The sequence below is a fragment of the Manis pentadactyla genome, chromosome 12 (assembly GCF_030020395.1).
Source record: "Manis pentadactyla isolate mManPen7 chromosome 12, mManPen7.hap1, whole genome shotgun sequence".
Taxonomy (NCBI): Eukaryota; Metazoa; Chordata; class Mammalia; order Pholidota; family Manidae; genus Manis; species Manis pentadactyla.
Genome location: NC_080030.1, coordinates 73,323,482 through 73,347,528, shown reverse-complemented (window position 1 = coordinate 73,347,528; position 24,047 = coordinate 73,323,482). Strand labels below are relative to the sequence as shown.

At 39.5% G+C, this 24,047-nt stretch overlaps 1 protein-coding gene across 2 annotated transcripts in view; it reads left to right on the top strand.

Annotated features, from left to right (window-relative positions):
• The window catches only part of LOC118916506 (amine sulfotransferase-like), an 84,916-nt gene that overhangs the window by 46,474 nt on the left and 14,395 nt on the right, over positions 1-24,047 (top strand). The window contains exons 4-7 of one of the 2 annotated variants that reach the window (XM_036893562.2): positions 809-935; positions 1,817-1,911; positions 3,683-3,869; positions 5,641-6,562. In XM_036893562.2, coding sequence (XP_036749457.2) covers positions 809-935; positions 1,817-1,911; positions 3,683-3,869; positions 5,641-5,762 — 531 coding nt within the window. In that variant the 3' untranslated portion in view covers positions 5,763-6,562. Of the gene's footprint in view, positions 1-808; positions 936-1,816; positions 1,912-3,682; positions 3,870-5,640; positions 6,563-24,047 lie in introns of those variants that run through there. The other variant, XM_057489318.1, reaches the window with a different exon arrangement.

Below are 24,047 nucleotides of genomic sequence, written 5' to 3'. Positions count from 1 at the left end.
TTCTCATGAATCATTGTCACCAGGCACTGCACAGGGAGGGCGCAGGTAGACGAAACCTTCTCTTTACCTGAACTGGATGTTTGCCAAGAGGAGAAAGAACAAATATACAAGTGAATCCTCAATAGAGATGCAAGGCCTGGGGTTAACTGAGTGAGCCTGAATGTTCTATACACACACAGAATAAGGATCTTAATCATGGGCTGGGAAGATATTAATGATATTTTGTATTCCTGTAAGATCAGCTTGCTTATTGTTAAGGAATTATTTCTTATAGTTGTTGATCATAAACAATGTTTCACATGAACTCTCTATTCCTTCCATTTAAAAAAAATACTTGACAAGTAACCTGTGTGAGCCCAGCAGTTGCATTTTCCTCTAACAGTAAGAAAGAGGTTAAGTGTACATTGAAGAATAAGAAAAACACAACTTGAGATTTATTTGTGTATTGAAATATGTTAGTGAGGTGTTCTAGTTCTCATAGAATTTTATAGTTTCTGAAGCATTGTCACCTGCATTAGCTGCTTATTGAAGGGGAGAAGAATGTGTTGTGCTCTCAACCTGGGAAATTAAGAAGAGTTAAATCTTGATATGGGTCTTGAAGAGTGACTGACTGTCTAGGCCACGCTGGGAGGGAGAGGCCTTGAGGGAATGAGAAACAGGAATACAAAGGTGATAGCTGGGCATGTACAACATGGTTGAGAGGTTGTCGATACTAACATTAGTGGGTCCCATCCAACTGATGGGCCTTCAGGGGAAATGATGATGGAATGAAAGCAACACAAACAATGATACCCTCTTTTTCCTGCAGATTATTTATGTGTACAGGAACCCTAAAGATGTTATGTGCTCATTTTTTCACTTTTCAAACATGATGAGAATATTGAAACCATCCACCAATATGGAGGAATTCATGGAACTCTTTTTAGAAGGAAAAGGTAACTGAGCTTATAAACTAGAAGTAAGTTCAGACCTGTGGGAAGGTTTTAAGGTTAGTGAATTTTGAAGAGGGAAAGAAACTTATGAAATGGAGTAGAATGGGATCTGTAGACAATTTATCAAGCCGTTTGTGGGGTTATCTTGGATAAAAATTCTACTCACTGTCACACAAACTCAGCATATTGTCAAGATCAAAAAGCCATACCACATGTAAATATTTATGCTTGATCATGATAGGAGTGTGAACAGATCAGGAACTCAGAGGTTTCTGTTCCAGCTCAGCTAAGAAGGGGGCTCAGTTTAGATTACAGAAGCATTGGGGTTTTGGCCATACACTGTGCATGTGGTAACTTCCAGAGGCTTCTTTGTGACCAAGTTCTGTTCTGCAATGTGTTCTGAGGAGTCACTGTGGCTGGTTGAGCAGGAGAGAGGCCTGCTGTGATAGAGATGATTGTCTGGCACAGGAGAAGTAAGCTTAGGCTGTGCACCACTGTGCAGAGCTGAAGGGAGTCCTTAAAGAGCCTACATATTATACTGAGGGGAGCAGCTCTATGTGCCTTTGGGTCTGTGGGAGGAGTGGGTCAGAAAGGATTTGTTCCTATGAATGTTGTTGTATTTTTCCTTCCAAATCCAACTTTAAAATGCTTTTCTTTTTACATAAAATGTCTTTTAAAAATTCTCCTTTAATGCATGTTATAGTTTTCTGGTGACAGCTGGTTGATTCTCCTGTTAATCATGTGGCTGGGAACAAAACAGAACTCTATCAGAGTTCCTTTTCCTCCTGTTGTTACTAAACTTTCCTGCACCTCAGAAGAAAGCTATAGCTTATTTCTCAACCTGTTCAATATATTTATCTAATTCCTTCTCTGTCTTCCCAAAGTGTATGGAAGCCTTTGGTTTGACCATATCAGAGGTTGGTATGAGCACAAAAGTCACTTCAACATTCAGTTCATAATGTACGAGGACATGATAAAGGTGAGAAGAGAATATAGTTCTATTTTAACCTAAGTTGTAACTGAGCCAGGCCTAATGAACTGATGATTTCATATCTAGAATTCTCAAGGGCAATATTGAGTTAGAGATCCAAGAGGTAGTGTTATAGAGACTTTTCCCTGTGTCATCTCCATATTCTATTTACCACGTTTTCATTTCCAGTTATGGACTTAAATTTCTTTTCATAAAAACAATGTGTGTGAGAGAGATTTCTGGGTATAAGCATCCCTTCATATACTTGATTATTTTCAACCAGTATATTTCTTTCTCAGTCATGCTTTATACATTCTATTTTCTGAATTATTCATCTTTTAAACATTCTGGTACTATTTTATCACACTCGGATGCATTTGTTGTGAAATTTAATCTTCTGTTCCTATGTTGAGTAATCCTGATAGGAGAATTGAAAATACAATGTCTGTGTTTCATTAAGAAGAATGCAGCTCCTAATAACAGTTAATTACAGGTGGTTTGAAGTATAAGGATATCTGTGATTTGTTGACTGAAATTGAGAGGCAGGCTATCCTGAGGATGGGTATAGCCCCTAAAGGATGTCATGACTGTTCCAAGACTTTTCTATTATCTTTCCCTTATCATATTGTCTTTGGCATTGATCCTCCTCTCATAGTCCCAAGATGGTTGTCATGGATCAAATTTCATGTCTTATGAGGACAGCATAGACAGCACCCACAGTGGAAGCAGAAGCAACAGGAATATGAAAGAATTTTTCCCTTGCTCTGTTGCCAGCTTTACCCCAGGAGGAAATTCAATCTCAGAAACCTCTGTATGACTTAGTCTTTCTGTTTCAATGCCAAAAGTGCATCAGTCACCAATCTAGACTAATCTTTGTAAAGGAGAGCGGTAGTGCCATGAAGATTTGCTCAAACCGGACCATACCTGGAACTGCTGCCAGGACAGCACCAAGGGTCTTTTAGCAAGAAAGGAGAGGATGAGGAGATACACAGGCAAAGGACTAATGGCGGCCACCTCCTGAATGTTCGTGGCCAGCTTTGGTCAAAATCTCCCCCTCGGTCATGATAGAAGCCTAGACTCTCTGGTTGAGTCTCTATCAGCTACCAAGAGAGAGTCAAGTACATGGCTGCCTTTGCAACCCTCCTCACAATAGGACTTCCTCCAGTGCCTCCAGCCACTTGTGACTTTCCATCCAAGGCCTGTTCACAGCTACCTGCAGGGAAACTGAATGTCTAACTTTTCTGTGAACTGACATCTCACACACTCCATGCAACCACAGTATTGTATATACTGACCCTTTAGTCTATATATTTCCAACTTTGCCTTCCTAGGAAAACCTGTTTCCATTTAAGACCTAGAACATATTTCTCTTGCTTCTTGAAACTTTCTCAGATATTGGTTGCACAATCACTCTCTCTCCATGTGTTGGTATTCTCAGTGCCAGCTCTGATTCCATTGCTATCCCTGTATTCACTTGCACCATCACCTAGGGCCGTGTCTGATATATAGTAGATACTCTCATGAGGTTTACCTGTTGAACACAGATAAAATGAAATGTGAGTTACCTAGAAATAAACCATAATTAGTGTAAAGCACTTGACAAAGGAAAGCTTAATTTACCAAGAAAGAATAATAAAGTCCCTTCTCACTGTGTAATTTCTAATTTATAACCAGCCTAACCAATTACATTTTTCATTCCATGATGTTATTTAATCTTGGCACTTGTGTAAGCCTTCTTTGTTATGATTTGCCTAATGTACTGGTCTCTATTTTACCTCAGGATCTGAGAAGTTCTATTTTAAAAGTCTGTAAATTTCTGGGGAAAGAATTGAATAAGGAAGACATGGATGCTGTTGTGAGTCAAGCTATGTTTGAAAACATGAAGTCTGACCCACGTGCAAATTATGAAAGTGTACTAAACAGGCAACCTGAAATTAGAAGAACAGATGGCCATTTCCTTCGCAAAGGTGGAGTTCAGCATCAAACTTTTATGTTTTGTCATGCAAATCATCCAAAGTGCAGCTTCTGGACTTCTTGCCAGAGTTTCACAAAACGAAGCACTCCTTGTCCCCTTCTCTCCTCCACACAGTTGATTTTTCTGTTTTTTACTCCATTCTCTCAATGAGACTATATTTTTTGTTCCCTGAAGTTTATCTGAGATGTAACCTACAATCACAAGGTCTTTACATGTCCCCTATAAGTCTACCAGTGCTTAGCACAGTGCCGCAACAAAATGGATATTCATTCATTTTTAGACTCTTTTCCTTCATTAACATGGCCACAGTTGTGATAATAAGTGAATGACTGATCTGTTGGCTCTCACTGGCTGCTTTTACATCTCCACAAGTTTTTCTGAACATCTTGCAGGTGTGAATTAACAGCACACAGTTGCTATTCTTTGTTATGAAGAGTGACTGTTATGTATCTTATATCAAATCAGGATCTCACATTATAACAACATAGGGGAATATCTCTTTTACCTGGCCTTATGGTGACTGATATTTTAGATTGAATTAAATCATTATACAACTGATAAGAGTTAAACATATTGAATTATTTTCATTCTATACAATCTTTCCAAATTATAGCTTATGAAATTTTACCTGAGGATGAGTTTATTGTGTAATACAGAATTATAGATACAGATTTTTCCTTAGTTTTATGCCTCTATGTTAAGTAGCACTAAATGCTGTCTTGGTTTTTAAAAAAATTTTTTTGTAACCCTTCATCTCTTAGGTATCTTCCCCATTCTCTTAAAAAAATTGAAGCAATGGTAACAGGGAGCCAACCTGAAGAGTAGGTACTCTCTTTCCCTTTAGCCCAGCAGAGATTGTTGTGTTTTAGATGCTAAGACCATTGTCATCTGTCATTATTGCTGTACTCGCATTTGGATTTTCTTTAAAAAGAAAACTTTCTGTGCACCTTTATCTTCAACAAACCTGAACAAGAGAGACTGAATTGGCAAATAAGGAAAATCTGTGTGAGCAAAATATCTTTGTAGAAGTGAAGCAGATTCCCATGTATTTGTATGAAGATAGATGCACACACACTTTGCTCATTGAAGTTAGCTTCTTGAATGTCATTTGCTTTGGTATGACCACAGCTGCATTAAGATTTGTTTGAGTTTTAGTTTATTTCATGTTTTTATTTTCATTCATTTCAGTGTATTTTAGAAGTCAGTGTGTCTTCTCTTGCCTCTCCTTCTCTCAGCTTCTATTTGTCATCACATTTCTGAATGTCTGTAAATTGAGTACCAGGCTGTGTCATACCTAAATTGAGTTAATATGGTCTAATTTCAGCACTGCCTTTATAAACTCTATGACCTCTGCTATATTTTCACATCTCTCAGAACATCTATGTCCTCATCAGGAAATATTAATTCAGTGATATTTGATATGGGATTTTTATAAGACTTCTGTAAAATAGAGTAAGCAGTGCTAGTGTAGAATTAAAGAGTGATTAAATTGCAGTGATTTCCTTTTTTATCCAGGTGGCTGACAGCTTAGAAAGTGGAGTAAATGTATCAAATTATAATATAATTAAAATGACAAGTTTGTTTAGCAGCTTTACATAAAGTGAGAGAGTGAAGACAGGGCCATGGTGAGGAGGAACTGAGAACTTAGAGGGGAGAGAAAAATAAAAGTGGGGAAAATCATGTTTCCCCCAGTGCTAAGGTCCCACACCAGCACCCCCAGCCCAGACACTTCACTGATGCAATTGTTCTGTATCTCCCCCCAGGTACCATAGGAGACTGGAAAAACCACATGACTGTTGCCCAGAATGAAAGGTTTGACAAGATTTTCCAAAGGGAGATGAAGGATTTACCCTTGAAGTTCATCTGGGATATAAATGAAGAATAGAATCCTAAACTCAGTCCAAATATATTAAGAATGCAGATTCAGAAAGAAACATTTAAGATACACTCTAATCTTTGACTATTCTTGGATCATAACTGAAAACCTTAATGATTAATACATACTACATAGTAATTCTACATCCTTTAGATATGTGGCCCGTTTTCTAGTTCTGGGTTCATCAATTTCTGATGACTAGAGGATTCTCCTTATTGTGTTAGTATATAATTGTACTAAATATAGTAAAATATACTAAAATATGTTAATAAAATAATTTATACTAAATTCTACTAAAACAAGAGGAAAATTTTATTTTACTTTTGAGTAATTCCTCAGCACTTGAGTAAAAGAAGAATTTGTAACATGTGATCAATTTACTATCATAATGGAAGGTTTGACTATTGTTAAATACTGCTTATTGTCTTTTTTCATGTTAAAGAGTTTAATATTTACATAACCATGTCAGTGAAACCTTCATTTTAACTCTTTTAGGTTTAATGTTTAACTTAGGAAGGTTGCCACCACAAATATGTTCATGTAGTCATATATTATATATTCAATTGATCTAGATAATATACTCATGTTGTAAAAAGTTATTTTTTCCAACAGACAAAAAAGTGACTCAAATTGTTTATTGAATAGTCCATCATTTTCTTACTGATTATAATGGACATCATCATGTTCTAAATAATTGTATGCTCATGAGTTGAATTGTGTAAAATGTCGTATTTTTCTCCTAATATGGTTTTCTCTTTCAACATTATGGCATGGAATTTCTAAAACAAAATCATAAACTTTACAAAGAATCTTCTGGTACTATGCTAAATATTACTTTACACTTAAAGATAATTTAAAAATGAATCCTTATCAATAAACTATTCCCATTCAGAAATTACTTCACCCTCACCACTTATTTGTGGTTTTTTTCAGATCATTTGATAAAGAAACATTTTACTTATAAAAAGTTCACTCATTTCTTGTTTCACTTATTCCTAAATGTATACACATATGTATATATGAACATATATTCTCTCTATATATATAATATTTGTACATACTGATAGTAGGAAATTGAATCAGTTACATTTCCTTTCTGATTATTGCTACTCATGGATTTTTGTCTCGTCAATCATCATTGGGGTTTCTGGATCTAAATCTGGCTGAATGGGAAGCAGTGCAGTTGGTCTGAGGCCAGCAACAGTGTGGAGGCTGCCATCACTACCCTCCAGCTTCTGCAGACCGATGGGAAGATCTCAGCTGCTTGGTGCCCATTTAGGGTGGCTGGCTGCCTCACTGCTTTTATTTCCATATGCACAAAGATCTGCTCATGTTTCCTAAGAATTACAAATAATTTCTTTAATCACTGATGCCTTGAAAAAGGAGAAAAAGGGCCCTGATTCTTGCAATGGGAGAGGTTTTCTCAATCCCCGTGACTCCTCCTGGTACAGCACTCCCTCCTTCCTGAACTCATAACTTCCCAGGAGTATAAGGAGGAAGTGACCATTGTAAGAAAAGAAATATTTGTTTTCCCTCCTTTCTACTTATTACATAATGATTATATGATACTTTCCTCCTTAGAATCCTCAACAACATTCTGCTCTGTGCCCCCACCGGCCCCAGTGAGTGACCTCCAGTTCAGAATGTTACTCCCACTGGTGTCCCCTCAGCATCTTCCCTCCTTAAAAGAAAAGATGAAGTGTGTAGATGGTGTCCACTACCACTAGAGGTCGTCTTCTCCAATTGTTGTCAGAGTCTGTTTTTTGTCGACACCAGTGTGCCTCAAATGAGGGTGATTTTGTCTCAATTTGATATTTGCAAGTGTATGAAGGCATTTTTGCCTGGGGTTGTGCTGGTACTGCTGGCTTGGTTTCTGCCTCCCACTTTCACTGATGCCTCAAAGTCAATATCACATACTTCTTATAGTTTATAAACCAAGGAATTAATTTTGTATCATCTTATTTGGCCTATCCTGGGCATCTAACATAGTTGACTGTTTTCTCCTTTACATGTTTTCTTTTCTTACCACTGTCACTTTGACATAAGCCAACAAATATAAGACACGAAGTAATTCCCAAAACAGTTAGAAACAGGAAGAATCATAGTAAGGGACTGAATGTGACTTCTTTCTTTTATTTATCACCCTTTGGAGGAGTACTATTATTTTTTTCACAGAAATATCAATCATCATTGATATTTGTTTGATATTAACCATTTTGTTGACATCAGACAAGTGCCATGTCTGTAGGACCCTTTCCTGGGCAGTGTGGGTCACTGAGGGACAAGAGGAGCACAGAAATATGGAGAATCTATCAACCCCTGTCTCAGCATGAAGGGTTGTCTCCAGGCACTGCACAGGGAAGGGGCAGGGGGATGAAACCTTCTCTTCACCTAAACTGGATGTTCCCCAAAATGAGAAACAACAGATTTACATTCTCAATAGAGATACAAGTTGGAGGCAGAAACCAAATTGAGTAAGTTTAGCTCAAAGGACACTAGTGTTTACCAAATGACCCTGAATGTTCTGCACACACACAAAATAAGTGAGTTAAATATGGGCTGGGTCAGATATTAATGATATTTTGTATTCCTGTAAGATTAGCTTGTTTACTTGGGAAGTTTTTCAGCTTAGTGAATTTGGCAGAGGGAAAGAGCCTCCTGAAATAGAGTAGAATGGGTTCAGTGGACAATTTATCAAGTCCTCAGTGGGGTTATCTTGCATGACCATATCATGCTATTCATACAAATTCTACTTACTGTCACCCAAACTCTGGATATCATCAGGATCATAAAGTCATATTTCAAGGAGATATTTACATTTTACCATGAAAGGAGTGTGAACCAATTAGCATTTCAGGAGTATACAGGTTTTTGTTCTAGCTCAGCTGAGAAGAGGGCTCACTTTAGATCCCAGTAAGTTTGGGGCTTTGGCAGTACATAGTGCATATGGCAACTTCCAGAGGGTTCTATGGGACAAAGTACTGTTCCTCATTGTGCTCTGAGAAGTCAGTGTGGCTGGTTGAGCAGGAGCAAGGCCTGCTGACATAAAGATGACGGTCTGGCACAGGAGAAGTAAGCTTAGCTTCTGCACCCCTGTGCAGAGCTGAAGGGACTAATCAGGAGCCTACATGGTCCACTGAGGGGAGCAGCTCTATGTGTCTTTGGGGTCAGTAAGAGTATTTGTTCAGAGAGGATTTGTTTGAATGACTGTTCTTTGTTTTCTGTCTTTCCTAATCCCAATTTAAAATGTTTTTCTGGGGGGAAAAAGATGGCAGCATGAAAATTGAGGCAGGAATCTCCTCCCCAAACCACATATAATATGAAAATACAGCAAATACAACTAATCCTAAGAGTGACCAGAAATAGGACTGTAACACCTGGCCTTCATCTGGGAAAGTGGAAATCTCATGGGAAAGGATAAAGCAGCAAAGCTGTGATCCTGAGGGAGCCAAGCCCTTCCCTCAACCCATCTCACTGGTGGGAGGAATAGAAACAGATCAGGGAGGGAGTAGAAGCCCAGGACTGCTAAATACCCAGCCCTGGATATCTGCTCCAGGACATGACCTGACATTGCATGCTGCTCTGGAGATTAGAGGGGATGGAAAGCAAAGACAGGCAGAATACTCAGAGAGAATGAGTATCCAGCCACTGTGGAGCACAGATACCCATAACCTGCCACTCTGGTACAAAAGAAATGTGGGGGCTTTGAAAGACTTCCCAACAGTGAGAGGGATGCTAAAGGGACAGCTATTACAGAGAGCTTACTGCTCAGGAGAATGAACAGGTAGACAAATCATCCTGGCACACTCAGCACAGCAGTTTGGGTACTTTCTGGACCTTCAGAAAGGTAAGCCTGATAGGGGAATTTAAATTCTATATGCCTGGCTGGCAACAGAGCCCCAAGGACCCCCACCATGATATGCAGCCTGGCAGTCCTTCCTTCCAGGTGGCACCTACTCACTAACCTCCTGCCCCTGCCATTCTGCAAGGCCAGGTCGAAGGCAGCCCAAAGGGAAAGGTGGTGGGGAGGGCAGGTGCGAAGGGAAGGAAAAGGGGATTAAAGCAGTCCTATGATTAGCACACAAACTGTAGCAGGGGCACAGGGAAGGCTGTATAGCCCAGTACAGACAAGTAGTGACTCTATAGCATCTTATTATGCTGATGGACAGTGACTGTAATAGGGTATGTGGGGGAAACTTGATAATAGAGGGGAATCTAGGAACCACAAAGTTGCTCATGTGAAACCTTCATAGTATAATATATCAATGATAACTTAATTTAAAAAAGAGAACCTAAGTATTTAAAAAGATAAAAAATAAAATAAGATAAAATGCTTTTCTCTTTATATAAAACATGTTTGTAAGAAAAAATAAATTTCTCCTTTAATGCATGTAATAGTTTTCTGGTAGCAGCAGGATGATTCTCCTGTTAATCGCGAACAAATGGGAACAAATTGGACTCTAAGAACAGAGTCCCTTTTCCTTTTTTGTTATAAAACATTCCTGCACCTGATAAGAAGGCTATAGCTTATTTATCAACCTGTTTAATATATTTGCCTAAATCCTTCTCTATATTCCCACAGTGACTGGAAGCCTTTGGTTTGACCATATCAGAGTTTAGTATGAGCACAAAAGTCACTTGAACATTCAGTTCATAATGTATGAGGACATGACAACAGTGAGAAGAGATTAGATTTCTGATTTAACTCAACTGACGACCCAGCCTGGCCTAATGAATTGATGATTCATGTCTAGAATTCTCAAATGAAAATATGGAATTAGAGATCCAAGAGGCACTGTTACAGGAGACTTTTCTTCTATGTCATCTCCATATTCTATTTACCAGGTTTTAATTTACAGTTATGGGCATAGATATCCTATAAAAAATGATATGTGTAGGAGGGATTTCTGGGTATATGCGGGGCTTCACATGCTTGATTATTTTGAACCAGAATATTGCTCTCTCAGTCATGCTTTATTCATTCTATTTTCTGCATTATTCATCCTATTAATGTTCTGAATTTAGTTTATCACACTTGGATGCATTTGTTGTGAAATTTAATCTTGTATGCCTTATTTTTGGTAAGCTTGATAGGGGAATTTAAAATAAAATGTCTGTGTTTCATTAGGAAGAATGCAGTTCCTAATAGCAGTCATTGTAAGTCATTTATAAGTGTTTTGAAGCATATATCTATTGTTTGTTTACTGAAATCGAGAGGAAGGCTGTCCTGAGGCTGGGTATGGCAGCTAAAGGATGTCAGGAATTTTCCAAGATTTTTCTCTTTTCTTTTTTATCATATTTGCTGTGGCATTGATCCTCCCCTAATAGTTGCAAGGTGCTTGTCGTGGCGCCAATCTCATGTCCTGTGGGGACAGGATCGACAACACCCCAAGTGGAAATAGAAGGAAGAGGAACATAAAGGAATTTTCCCTTGCTCTGTTCCCAGCTTTACTCCAGGAGGAAAATCAATCTCAGAAGCTTCCATTTTACTTTTTCTTTCTTTTTCAATGCCAGAAGTGCATCAGTCTCCAGTCTATACCAATCTATATAAAGGAGAGTTGTACTGTCATGAGGATGTCAGCTCAAACAGGACCATTCCTGGAACTGCTGCCAGAACACCACTGGAATCTTTTAGCAAGAAAGAAGAGGATTTCTTGCCTGTGCCAGAAACACAGGCAAAGAATAATGACTGCAACCAGCTGAATGTTCATGTCCAGCTTTGCTCAAAATCTACCCCTAGATTATAATAGAAGCCTAGACTCTCTGATTGAGTATCTATCAGCTAACAAGAGAGATTCAAGTATCTGACTTTGCAACCCTCCTCACAGTACAAGTTCTTTCAGTGCGTGTAGCCACTTCTGACCTTCTCACCCCAGGACTGTTCTCAGCCACCTGCAGGGAAACTGAACACCTAACATATCTATAATCTGATACCTTACACATTCCATGCAACTACAATATTACATATACTGTCCCTTTAGACCTTTAGCTTATACAGCTCCTGCTTTGTCTCCCTAGAAAAACCTGTTTCCATTTAAGACCTAGAACAAATTTCTCTTATTCCTTGAAACCTTCTGTGAAATCTGTTTCACACTTACTCTCTCTGCATATATCGTTATATTGAATTCTCTGCCCTGATTCCATTGCAATCCCTCTATTCACTTTGAAAGGGAAAGAGTGATAGATTAAAGAAAAAAGAGGGAATGTGCAAACTCCACAGTCCAAGCAGGTTTATTGTTGAACATAAGAGGGACACCTCTGTTCTGGCCAGCAGAACAAATAAAAGGGTCTCTAACAAGCCTAGAGGCTTTTTATGGCCAGGGATTTGGGCTGGCTCTTCGAGGGGAGGGGTCAGGTGAAAGGCAGGCTTGTTGCTTGCTGACATGTTCTCTGGAGAATGCCCTGTAGCCTAGGTAAAATGACACCTAGGTCTCTCTGAGATGGTGTGTGGGCTTATTCAAAAGGCAGTATTCAGGTCCAGATTCTATCATTCCTGGCTCTAAAGATGGATCACTGTTTTTACTTGGCTACTTCCTGCTGAGAGGGGGCAATGAAGGGGGCCTTCTGATGTAGGAAGGCCTTTGGGAGATATTCTTGAATAGTTGGCTGGGAGATGGCTGCCATTTGATCCTGTAAAAATCTTTGAAATAGGTTACTTAAGCAGGGAAGGAAAAGATGGAGGAGGGTGATAAAAGTGAATGGGGCTAGGAGAAGGTGAGGGTTGTAGAAGCTGCGAGTGTATGACTTGGACTCGGGCCAGAGAGGAAAGGGTTAGAGCCTTTGACTGAGAAGGTCACAGAGGTTGTGTGAGGAGTGTACTTATAGAGGCTGATGGAGTGCAATATTTTGGGCTTCAGGGATAAGGAATGCAGCTGATCCTAGGACCTGTAAGCAGAGAGGCCAGCCTTTTATCACAAGGTTGAGTTGTTTGAACAAATAGGCAACAAGCTGGAGGGCCTTCCCAGCTGATTGTGCAAGTAGTCCTATGCTTATCCCTTTTCACTGGTTAAGAAAATAAAGGTTTACTAGGGTTAGGTGGAGTCAAAGCAGATGCCTGGGGGAGTGCTTGCTTAAGGGCCCAGATCTGGCACCCTTTTTGGGGATCCCCATAGGAGGCCTCATAAAGGGGTTTTGCAGTGAGTGAGATATTTTGGATCCAGAGTCTAAAATAGCTAAGAAACCCTAATAAGGAAAGATCTTGCTTTGTGGTGGGTAAAGGGAGATAATTAATAGCTTGTGTTTAGAAGGTGGGTATGCAGCAAGTATAAGGTTAAGCCCAAGGTAAGGGACTTTTTGCTGCACCTGTTGAGCTTTGTGTCTGAGACACAGTATCCCTTTTTCCCCAGGCTATAGAATCATTTACTGAGGGGCTGCAAAGCAAGAGGTCATTGACATACAGGAGCAGTCAGCTAGGAGCAATGTTGAGAGATTAGAGGTCCTTTTGTAGTGCTTGGCCAAAGAAGAGGGGACATATCAGTTAAAACTGCCTGCCCTGACCTAAGATAGGCTCTTGGCCTATTGTCTGATTACCCGAGAATATGTTAGGAATCAACTTTCTGCTTTTTAAAATGAAGTCTTAGCCTTAAGATGGAGTCCCTCCTGTTCTTAATAGGCAGGAAAAGTTAATCCTGATGCTTGTCCCATGTCTCAGCCCCACCTAATTCACCCCTCAAGGCATGCAGACCCTTGAAATCTTTCAAGGAAAGGTGGGTGTCGGTCACTCTTATGTAACTGCTTCCTGCTGAGTAGTGGCCGTCTCCCTGCCTGTGGGTATAACAGTTCCTTGCTGTCTGTCAGGGAGAGGAGGGCTCATGGAGAAGTAGTAGCAGAGGCAGACATGGACAAGGGCACATGAAAGGAGGTTGCAGGGTTGCTGATGTGCATCTTCATTAACATTACAGTGGATTGAAATCCTCATCTGAGCAACATCTGGAGTTGGATTCTTTTGTTCTGGAGGAAACAAACTTGACAAGGAGATTAAGAATGAATGGTTGAATATGAAGACTAGAAATAGTAAAACTTTAATTAAAATAATGGGAGAAAACTGAAACATTTGGAGTCATATCAAGATATTTTGAGGTAACTAGAATCCAGGATCTAGTCTATTTTACAATGAACAGTGTAAGAATCTAATAGTGATAAGGCTGCAATATTGAAACACAATTCTTCTTCTAATATCACACTCACTTTTATTAATGTAAAATAAGTTTAGCTTTAAAACAGTTGGCCTGATTATTTACATAAGTGCAGCAAGAACAGCCATTGATGGCACAGGCTCTTTAAATGTGCTTTGCTGGAACGTTTTATAAGGAATTTCAGATTGAGTTTTTAAAGGTCCCTCAAGACCAGAAAGTCAAGCCAGACTTGCTATCAGGTTTTGCCTTAAGTACCTGTACATATGGATAAATTTCTCTGTTCTTGAGGTCCCCAAAATATGTTGAGGTTCCAGCACCTGCCAGGAAGTGACCTTCCTTACTCACCTGGTAAGGCTGCTGGGAACCCTGCAAGTAAGGTACCAGGCCAGTTCTTCCAAGAGGCTTTTTTGGCTCCATAAAGTCAATCTTAGTTCCTTAAAGTTGTCTTTATGTGCCTAAAATGAGACATTCCAGTTAAAGCCTTGATAATAAAACCAGTCACAAGGAGAGCAGATTCTTATTAAACTTATGCCAATAAAAATATTGCCATAAAATAAGAAAAAGTCACTGAAAGTTTTTAAATTGTAGAGGGATCAGGTAGAGAGAGAAAAAGATAAATATTTCAATTCTTCTTTAAAGGTATAATTTACTAAACAGTTGTAAACTAGCTTAAGGGAAAAAGGTTGAAACAGACACTTCTTTTTCTGTTTAAGAGATTAGCAACATTTGAAACAAAATTAAAATCATCTTCCTTATTTTACTTAACTTTGTGTAAGTAATTTTTGCTCTGCTTAAATCTAGTTATTTACTAGTTCAGGAGTAAAACAGTAACTATAAATGACAAAAGACTTAGAAATGACAGTGGTTAAAGATTTCATGAAAAATTTAAGACAATTGATATAAGGATGTTTGGGTATTTCTGTAACATACCAAGTTAGCTTTCCACTCTTTTAATATTAAGATCTTATTTTCTTAAGTACTTAGACAACTCATTGGTACCTTAAGCATGAGAAATAATTTTGGTACAACAATTTGAAAAATCCTTCACAATTTTATATTATTAAGAGCAGGCTTGTAGTTCAAGAATACTTTGTCCTTTTAGCAAACAGAAAACAAAATTCTAATTTTGTTGTGTATTTCATATCAAGACTCATTTGCTTTAATCTCATATAGCATGACCATATCAAATTCTTCTGCAAACTTTTTACAACTTTCTTTTTACATTCAGAGTTCTTCCTGTTTAATAAACAGCTACACTTTAGAACAGTTACCTTCTTCTTTTACCCTCAATAAAATGAATTTCCATTCCTTACACCTTCTCTTATCAAAATGAACATCTTTTCTATCATGCAGAGATGTTTCCTTTATTACTTCATAGTGAACTCTGAGAAGTAAGGTTTTGTAGACTGTTACACTAGCATTCTTAAGATTGGCAAATCAGTAATTAATGTTTCATTATTTATCTTACTTGGGAGTGACTTAATTCGTTAATTTGATTTATTGCTTAACAGCAAAACTTTAAGGTTTCTGTTTACTACAAAGATTCTTAAGATGTTTTTAGGTATACATACTATAAAGTACAATTATTATTAAGAAGTTTACTTATGAGGTGGAGCCAAGATGGCGGCGTGAGTAGGACAGTGGTAATCTCCCAAAAACATATATATTTTTGAAAATACAACAAATACAACTAATCCTAAAAGAGAGACCAGAAGATACAGACAACAGCCAGAATACATCCACACCTGCTAGAACCCAGCGCCTGGTGAAAGGGGTAAGATACAAGCCCCAGAAAGGCGGGACCCGAGCGCCCCTCCCCCCAGCTCCTGGCAGGAGGAGAGGAGTCGGAGCGGGGAGGGAGAGGGAGCCCAGGACTGCCAAAAACCCAGTGCTAGACATCCGCACCAGAGCACAGACACAGTGCATGTGTGGGGTGCTGGAAACTAGGGAACGAGGACAGTAAGCCCTGTGAGTGGGTCTCGAAACTGGAGCCCCTGTGACAAAGAAAAGCGAGTGCTTTTTCGAAGTCTTAAAGGGACAGGAACCCCACAGGTGGACAGAAGCATCCCAGGTAAAAGTCCAGCAGCTGGAAATTCCAGGGAACTCCAGACACACTAACCCCCTGGGCAACAGCTCTGAGACCCCTCACGGAGGTAAACAGCCAAACAGCCCCCTGTACATTAACCCTCTGGGGCCCTGTCATAGCAGAGTAGCAGCCTGAGGCTGGCCACGCCCACAGCAAGGGAGCTTCCTCCATACTGGTGGGGCAAGATACAAAGAACCAGTCTACACACAATTGCCCAAAACAGGCCACTAGAGGTTGCAGTTGTCCCAGTAAAGAAAGGCCAGGAGCCAAGGGAAAGAGGCTTGACTCTCCCAGCTGATAGATGCGTCAATAGCACTCCACTGCATCTATCAACATGAAAAGGCAAAAAAATTTGATCCAGACAAGACTAACCCAGACAGCTTCGGCATCTGCTACATCTTCCCCTGAGAAGGAACCTGGGGCGATAGATTTAACCAGTCTTCCTGAAAAAGAATTCAAAACAAAAGTCATAAACATGCTGATGGACATGCAGAGAAACATGCAAGAACTAAGGAGGGAGAATACAGAAATAAAACAAGCTCTGGAAGGACTTCAAAACAGAATAGATGAGATGCAAGAGACCATTAATGGACGAGAAAACAGAGAACAGAAATGCAGAGAAGCTGATGCAGAGAGAGATAAAAGGATCTAGAGGAATGAAAGAATTTTAAGAGAACTCTGTGACCAATAGAAAGGGAACAATATCCGCATTATAGGGGTACCAGAAGAAAAAGAGAGAAAAAAAGGGATAGAAAGGGTCTTTGAAGAAATAATTGCTGAAAACTTCCCCAAACTAGGGGAGGAAATGGCCTCTCAGACCACAGAGGTACACAGAACTCCCATGACAACGGATCCAAGGAGGGCAACACCAAGACACATAATAATTAAAATGGCAAAGATCAAAGACAAGGACAAAGTATTAAAGGCAGCCAGTGAGAAAAGAAAGGTCACCTACAAAGGAAAACCCATCAGGCTATCATCAGACTTCCCAACAGAAACCCTACAGGCCAGAAGAGAATGGCATGATATACTTGATGCAATGAAACAGAAAGGCCTCGAACCAAGAATACTGTATCCACCAGGATTATCATTTAAATATGAAGGGGGGATTAAACAATTCCCAGACAAGCAAAAGTTGAGGGAATTTGCCTCTCACAAACCACCTCTACAGGGCATCTTACAGGGACTGTTCTAGATGGGAGCACTCCTAAAAAGAGCACAGAACAAAACACCCAACATATGAAGAAGGGAGGAGAAGGAATAAGAAGGGAGAGAAATAAAGAATCATCAGACCGTGTTTATAATAGCTCAATAAGCGAGTTAAGTTAGACACTAAGATAGTAAAGAAGCTAACTGTGAACCTTTGGTAATCACAAACTTAAAGCCTGCAATGGCAATAAGTACATACCTTTCAATAATCTCCCTAAACGTAAATGGACTGAATGCACCAATCGAAAGACACAGAGAAATAGAATGGATAAAAAAAGCAAGATCCATCTATATGCTGCTTACAAGAGACTCACCTCAAACCCAAAGATATGCACAGACTTAAAGTCAAGGGATGGAAAAAGATATTTCATGAAAACAGCAGAGAGAAAAAAGCAGGTGTTGCAATACTAGTATCAGACAAAATAGACTTCAAAATAAAGAAAGTAACAAGAGATAAAAAAGGACATTACATAATGATAAAGGGCTCAGTCCAACAAGAGGATATAACCATTATAAATATATATGCACCCAATACAGGAGCATCAACATATGTGAAACAAATACTAATGGAATTAAAGGAGGAAATAGAATGCAATGCATTAATTCTGGAAGACTTCAACACACCACTCACTCCAAAGGACAGATCCACCACACAGAAAATAAGTAAGGACACAGAGGCACTGAACAACACACTAGAACAGATGGACCTAATAGACATCAACAAAACTCTACATCCAAAAGCAACAGGCTTCTCAAGTGCACATGGAACATTCTCCAGAATAGACCACATACAAGGCCACAAAAAGAGCCTCAGTAAATTCCAAAAGATTGAAATCTTAACAACCAATTTTTCAGACCACAAGGCATAAAACTAGAAACAAACTGTACAAAGAAAGCAAAAAGGTTCACAAACACATGGAGGCTTAACAACATACTCCTAAATTATCAATGGATCAATGACCAAATCAAAATGGAGATCCAGCAATATATGGAAACAAACGACAACAACAACACAAAGCCCCAACAACTGAGGGATACAGCAAAAGCAGTCTTAAGAGGAAAGTATATAGCAATCCAGGCATATTTAAAGCATGAAGAACAATCCCAAATGAATGGCCTAATGTCCCAATTATTGAAATTGGAAAAAGAAGAACAAATGAGGCCTAAGGTCAGCAGAAGGAGGGACATAATAAAGATCAGAGAAGAAATAAATAAAATTGAGAAGAATAAAACAATAGAAAAAATCAAGAAAAGAAGAGCTGGTTCTTCGAGAAAATAAACAAAATAGATAAGCCTCTAGCCAGACTTATTAAATGGAAAATAGAGTCAACACACATCAACAGAATCAGAAATGAGAAAGGAAAAATCACAAAGGTCCCCACAGAGATACAAAGATTAATTAGAGAGTACCATAAAAACCTATATGCTAACAAGCTGGCAAACCTAGGAGAAATGGGTAACTACCTAGAAAAATACAACCTTTCAAGACTCACCCAGAAAGAAACAGAAAATCTAAACAGACCAATTACCAGCAAAGAAATTGAAGTGGTAATCAAAAAACTACCAAGAACAAAACCGCCGGGGCAGATGGATTTACCTCAAAATTTTATCAGACATACAGAGAAGACATAATATCCATTCTCCTTAAAATTTTCCAAGAAATAGAAGAGGAGGGAATACTCCCAAACTCATTCTATGAAGCCAACATCACCCTAATACCAAAACCATGCAAAGACCCCAGCAAAAAAGAAAATTACAGACCAATATCCTTTATGAACGTAGATCCAAAATACTCAACAAAATATTAGCAAACCGAATTCAGAAATACATCAAAAAGATCACACACCACGACCAAATGGGATTCATCCCAGGGATGCAAGGATGGCACAACATTCAAAAATCCATCAACATCATCCACCACATCAACAAAAAGAAAGACAAAAACCACATGATCATCTCCATAGATGCTGAAAAAGCATTCAAGAAAATTCAACATCCATTCATGATAAAAACTCTCAAAAAAGTGTGTATAGAGTGCAAGTACCTCAACATAATAAAAGCCATATATGATAAACCCACAGCCAATGTCATACTGAACAGTGAGAATCTGAAAGCTTTTCCTCTGCGATCGGAAAAAGACAGGGATGCCCACAGTCTCCACTGTTATTCAACATAGTACTGGAGGTCCTAACCACGGCAATTAGACAAAACAAAGTAATACAAGGAATCCATATTGGTAAAGAAGAAGTTAAATTCTCACTGTTTGCAGATGACATGATATTGTACATAGAAAAACCTTAAGACTCCACTCCAACATTACTAGAGCTAATATCGGAATTCAGGCAAGTTGCAGGATACAAAATTAACACACAGAAATCTGTGGCTTTCCTATACACTAACAATAAACTAATAGAAAGAGAAATCAGGAAGACAATTCCATTCAGAATAGCATCAAAAAGAATAAAATGTCTAGGAATAAACCTAACCAAGGAAGTGAAAAGATCTATACCCTGAAAACTATAAGACACTCTTAGGAGAAATTAAAGAGGTCACAAACAAATGGATACTCAACCCATGCTCCTGGCTAGGAAGAATTAATATCGTCAAAATGGCCATCCTGCCAAAAGCAATATACAGATTGCATGCAATCCCTATCAAACTACCAACAGCATTTTTCAATGACCTGTAACAAATAGTTCAAAAATTCATATGGAAACACCAAAAACCCCGAATAGCTAAAGCAATCCTGAGAAGGAAGAATAAAGTGGGGGGGATCTCACTCCCCAACTTCAAGCTCTACTACAAACCCACAATAAACAAGACAATATGGTAATGGCACAAGAACAGAGCCACAAACCAATGAAACAGAATAGTGACTCCAAACATTAACCAAAACATATATGGTCAACTAATATTCGATAAAGGGGCCATGGACATACAATGGGGAAATGATATTCTCTTCAGCAGATGGTGCTGGCAAAACTGGACAGCTACATGTAAGAGAATGAAACTGGATCACTGTCTAACCCCAGAAACAAAAGTAAATTCGAAATAGATCAAAGACTTGAATGTAAGTCATGAAACCATAAAACTCTTAGAAAAAAACATAGGCAAAAATCTCTTAGACATAAACATGATTGACCTCTTCTTGAGCATATCTCCCTGGGCAAGGGAAACAAAGGCAAAAATTAACAAATGGGACTATATCAAGCTGAAAAGCTTCTGTACAACAAAGGACAAAATCAATAGAACAAAAAGGTATCCTACAGTGTGGGAGAATATATTCGAAAATGAAAGATCCGATAAACGGTTGACATCCAAAATATATAAAGAGCTCACACACCTCAACAAACAAAAAGCAAATAATCCAATTAAAAAATGGGCAGAGGAGCTGAATAGAAGTTCTCCAAAGAAGAAATTCAGATGGCCAACAGACACATGAAATGATGTTCCACATCGCTTGTCATCAGAGAAATGCAAATTAAAACCACAATGAGATATCATCTCACACCAGTAAGGATGGCTACCATCCAAAGACAAACAACAACAAATGCTGGCGAGGTTGTGGAGGAAGGGGAACCCTCCTACACTGCTGGTGGGAATGTAAATTAGTTCAAACATTGTGGAAAGCAGTTTGGAAGTTCCTCAAAATGCTCAAAATAGAAATACCATTTGACCCAGGAATTCCACTTCTAGGAATTTACCCCAAGAATGCAGCACTCCAGTTTGAAAAAGACAGATGCAACCGTATGTTTATCACTGCACTATTTACAATAGCCAAGATATGGAAGCAACCTAAATGTCCATCAGTAGATGAATGGATAAAGAAGAGGTGGTACACATGCACAAGGGAATATTACTCAGCCATAAGAAAAAAACAAATCCTACCTTTCACAAAACATGGTTGGAGCTAGAGGGTATTATGCTCAGTGAAATAAGCCAGGCGGAGACAGACAAGTTCCAAATGATTTCAGTCATACGTGGAGTATAAGAACAAAAGAAAACTGAAGGAACAAAACAGCCGCAGAAGCACAGAACCCAAGAATGGTCTAATAGTTACCAAAGGGAAAGGGACTGGGGAGGACAAGTGGGAAGGGAGGGATAAGGGTGTGAAAAAAAGAAAGAGGGCATTACAATTAGCATGTATAGTGTGGTGGTGGGGGCACGGGTAGGGCTGTGCAACACAGAGAAGATAAGTAGTGATTTTACAGCATCTTACTATGTTGATGGACAGTGACTGTGTACGGGAATGTAGAGGTGACTTGGTGAAGCTGGGAGCCTAATAAACATAATGTCCTTCATGTAACTTTAGATTCATGATACCCAAATAAAATTTTTAAAAAATGAAGTTTACTTACTACACTTATTTAGTTCACTCATTCCTAACAACCATGCTAGATTACTCACAAAACCTTCACCAAACATTAGACAAAGTCTAGCCTCTCTTTAAGCATTTTTTTTGTTAAGATTTAACAGATGACAGCAACTTAAATGACTTTAGGTAAACTTAGGCAGGTGATATTTGTAAGGACCAGTCTGCTTTAGTTCAATGTAAATTAATATTAATGCTGCGTATTTTTTATCAGAATTTCTGTTAGTTTTGGAATGTCCAATTTTTTTTCAAGCACTTGTCTTTAAATCAATTAATTTTTAGCAGTACCATCTGGGGGTAGAAAAGTATCTTACACTTATGCATTTAGACATACAAATGTACAGATTGAGACATAATGACCACAGTTATTCTAGGCTGTAACCTAACTCCCAATTGTAGCAGTTTGGTAGGACCCAGCTTGCAAATGGAGGTTTAACTCACACTTCTCTCCATCCCTGTTTGGCTAAAAATGGAGTGTATCCCACATTTCTTATGTTTTAGGGTCTCCAGCCTGATGATTATTAAGGCAAATTCACAGGACTCAATACAAGTTTAGATTTTAGGCACTTAGAAAGTGCAGGCAACCTCAGAGAGGGAGGTGTGCTGAAAGGTTGGGGTTCTGCTTTTGAGGATTTTTCAGGAGCATGACAAAGGGCTAGGGATGTAGATTTGTTAAGAGGTCTCTCTCATCTTTAATGAGATATTGAGTTTTTTATTAATCCTCTGGGAAATTCGGAAAAATTTACATAAGAAATTTACTGCTCTGGTCCCCTCCCAGGAGAGCAGCTCCCCTCTGGGAGCATAACAATCAAGATTGCCTGCCCTGCCCCCATGTGGTGGAGGATATCTCCTCCCAGATGGAGGTGGGTCAGTGGGGGATTACTAGAAAGGAGTGAGGGAAAGTAATATGGTCTAAGGAACAATATGAAGGAGGGGTTTGGGCTGGTGTTTCTATTAAGCCTCTCATTATAACAGTGAAGATAGAGGGAGCAAAAGTCATGAATATTCAATAAGTGCAGAGAGGCTGGATCCCATGTTAACCAGGAAAGAAACCTGACTTCCTGCCACCACCATTAATACCACCCTGGGATCTGCTGGTGTCCTCATGGAGATGGCCATGGAATCTGGGCCGCTTCAATCCATCACTGAAGACAAGGCCGTGAGTGCTGCCACTTCCTCTCTAGATGTGTCTGGTTGCCTGGAGGGCTGAGAACTCAAGGGAGGGGTTGACCCCTAGAGGGCAATTCACTCTCCAGTGACCCCTCTGTTCCCTGTTTGGACATGGCTTTGTCAGAGGCCTGGGATTAGAGCAAGCTTTTGCCGAGCGGCCCTGAGTGCCACAGCAATAACTGTTGCTGGGTGGGTGTGGGGTGGTATCTTTTGCAGGCTTGGCAGTGTGAGGTTGATCTAGGGAGGCAAGAATCTGATATTTGGCTTTAGCCTGTTTTTCTTTCTTAGTTTTTTGTTCCTTATCCCAGTTGTTGAAAACTTTAAAGGCAAGGTCTACAATCTCTTTTTGGAGTGTTTGGGCTCCATTTTCTAATTTTTGGAGCTTTTTATGAATATCTGGGTTACACTGGGAAATGAAGTGGAGGTGTAGGAGAATAATGCCCTCAGGGGAGTTAGGGCTGGTGTTTGTGTATTTGATCATGGCCTCTGAAAGGCGGTTCTTAAAGAGGGCTGGGTTTTCATCTGCCCCCTGGGTAATTTCCCTGAGGCGCTCATAGTTGGATTTATCAGGGTTTTCTGAGAAGAACCCATCTTTCGTTCTATATGCTCCAGATCATAAATTGAAAAGGAGACATGAACGCCAAACGGCCTTTCAGTGCCTGCTGCTGAGAAGCATTCTGGGGAGGTATTTGGTGGGAAGTGAGAGTGTGAGAGCATGTTTGAGGCTGGGGTGGGGGGTTTGGAGAGGAGGTTGGGTTAGAAGAGGTACACATGCTGGTGAATATCTGAGAGGAGGATAAGGAGGAGTGTTTAGAGGAAAAGGGGCAGAAGCACAGGTGTAAAGGAGGAGGGTAAAGGGTGTTCAGGTGAGGCCAACAATAGGGAAGGGATTTGGATTTTGCTGAAGCTCTTGGGGAGGAGAAAGATGATAAGATGGAGGGTAACAGAGGAGAGAAGTGGGTAAAGGCACGATGTGGTCAGGGTATGGGTAGGGGATTTTTGTTATGTGAGGAGATCTTTAGAGTTTTATTGTTTGGCTCTCACCTGAGATCTTAGAGTCAGCAAAAGGCACAGAATATGCAAAAAGCATAAGGGAGTGTTTTGGCCTGGCAAGCCTCCCAGATATCTGGGAGCCTCGTCCAGGGACAACAGGAAGTTAAGGTTCCTGGGAGACTAACAAACTAGTTAGGAAAGTTGCCTGGGCTGGGCATGCAGCTGTGAGAAAAAAATGAAGAGAAATCCCCCCTACTGCACTGAGAAAGCAGTTTTGGCCTGAGGCTGTGTTCCTCCTGAGGCTGCTGGAGAGGTGGGCTCTCAGTGTG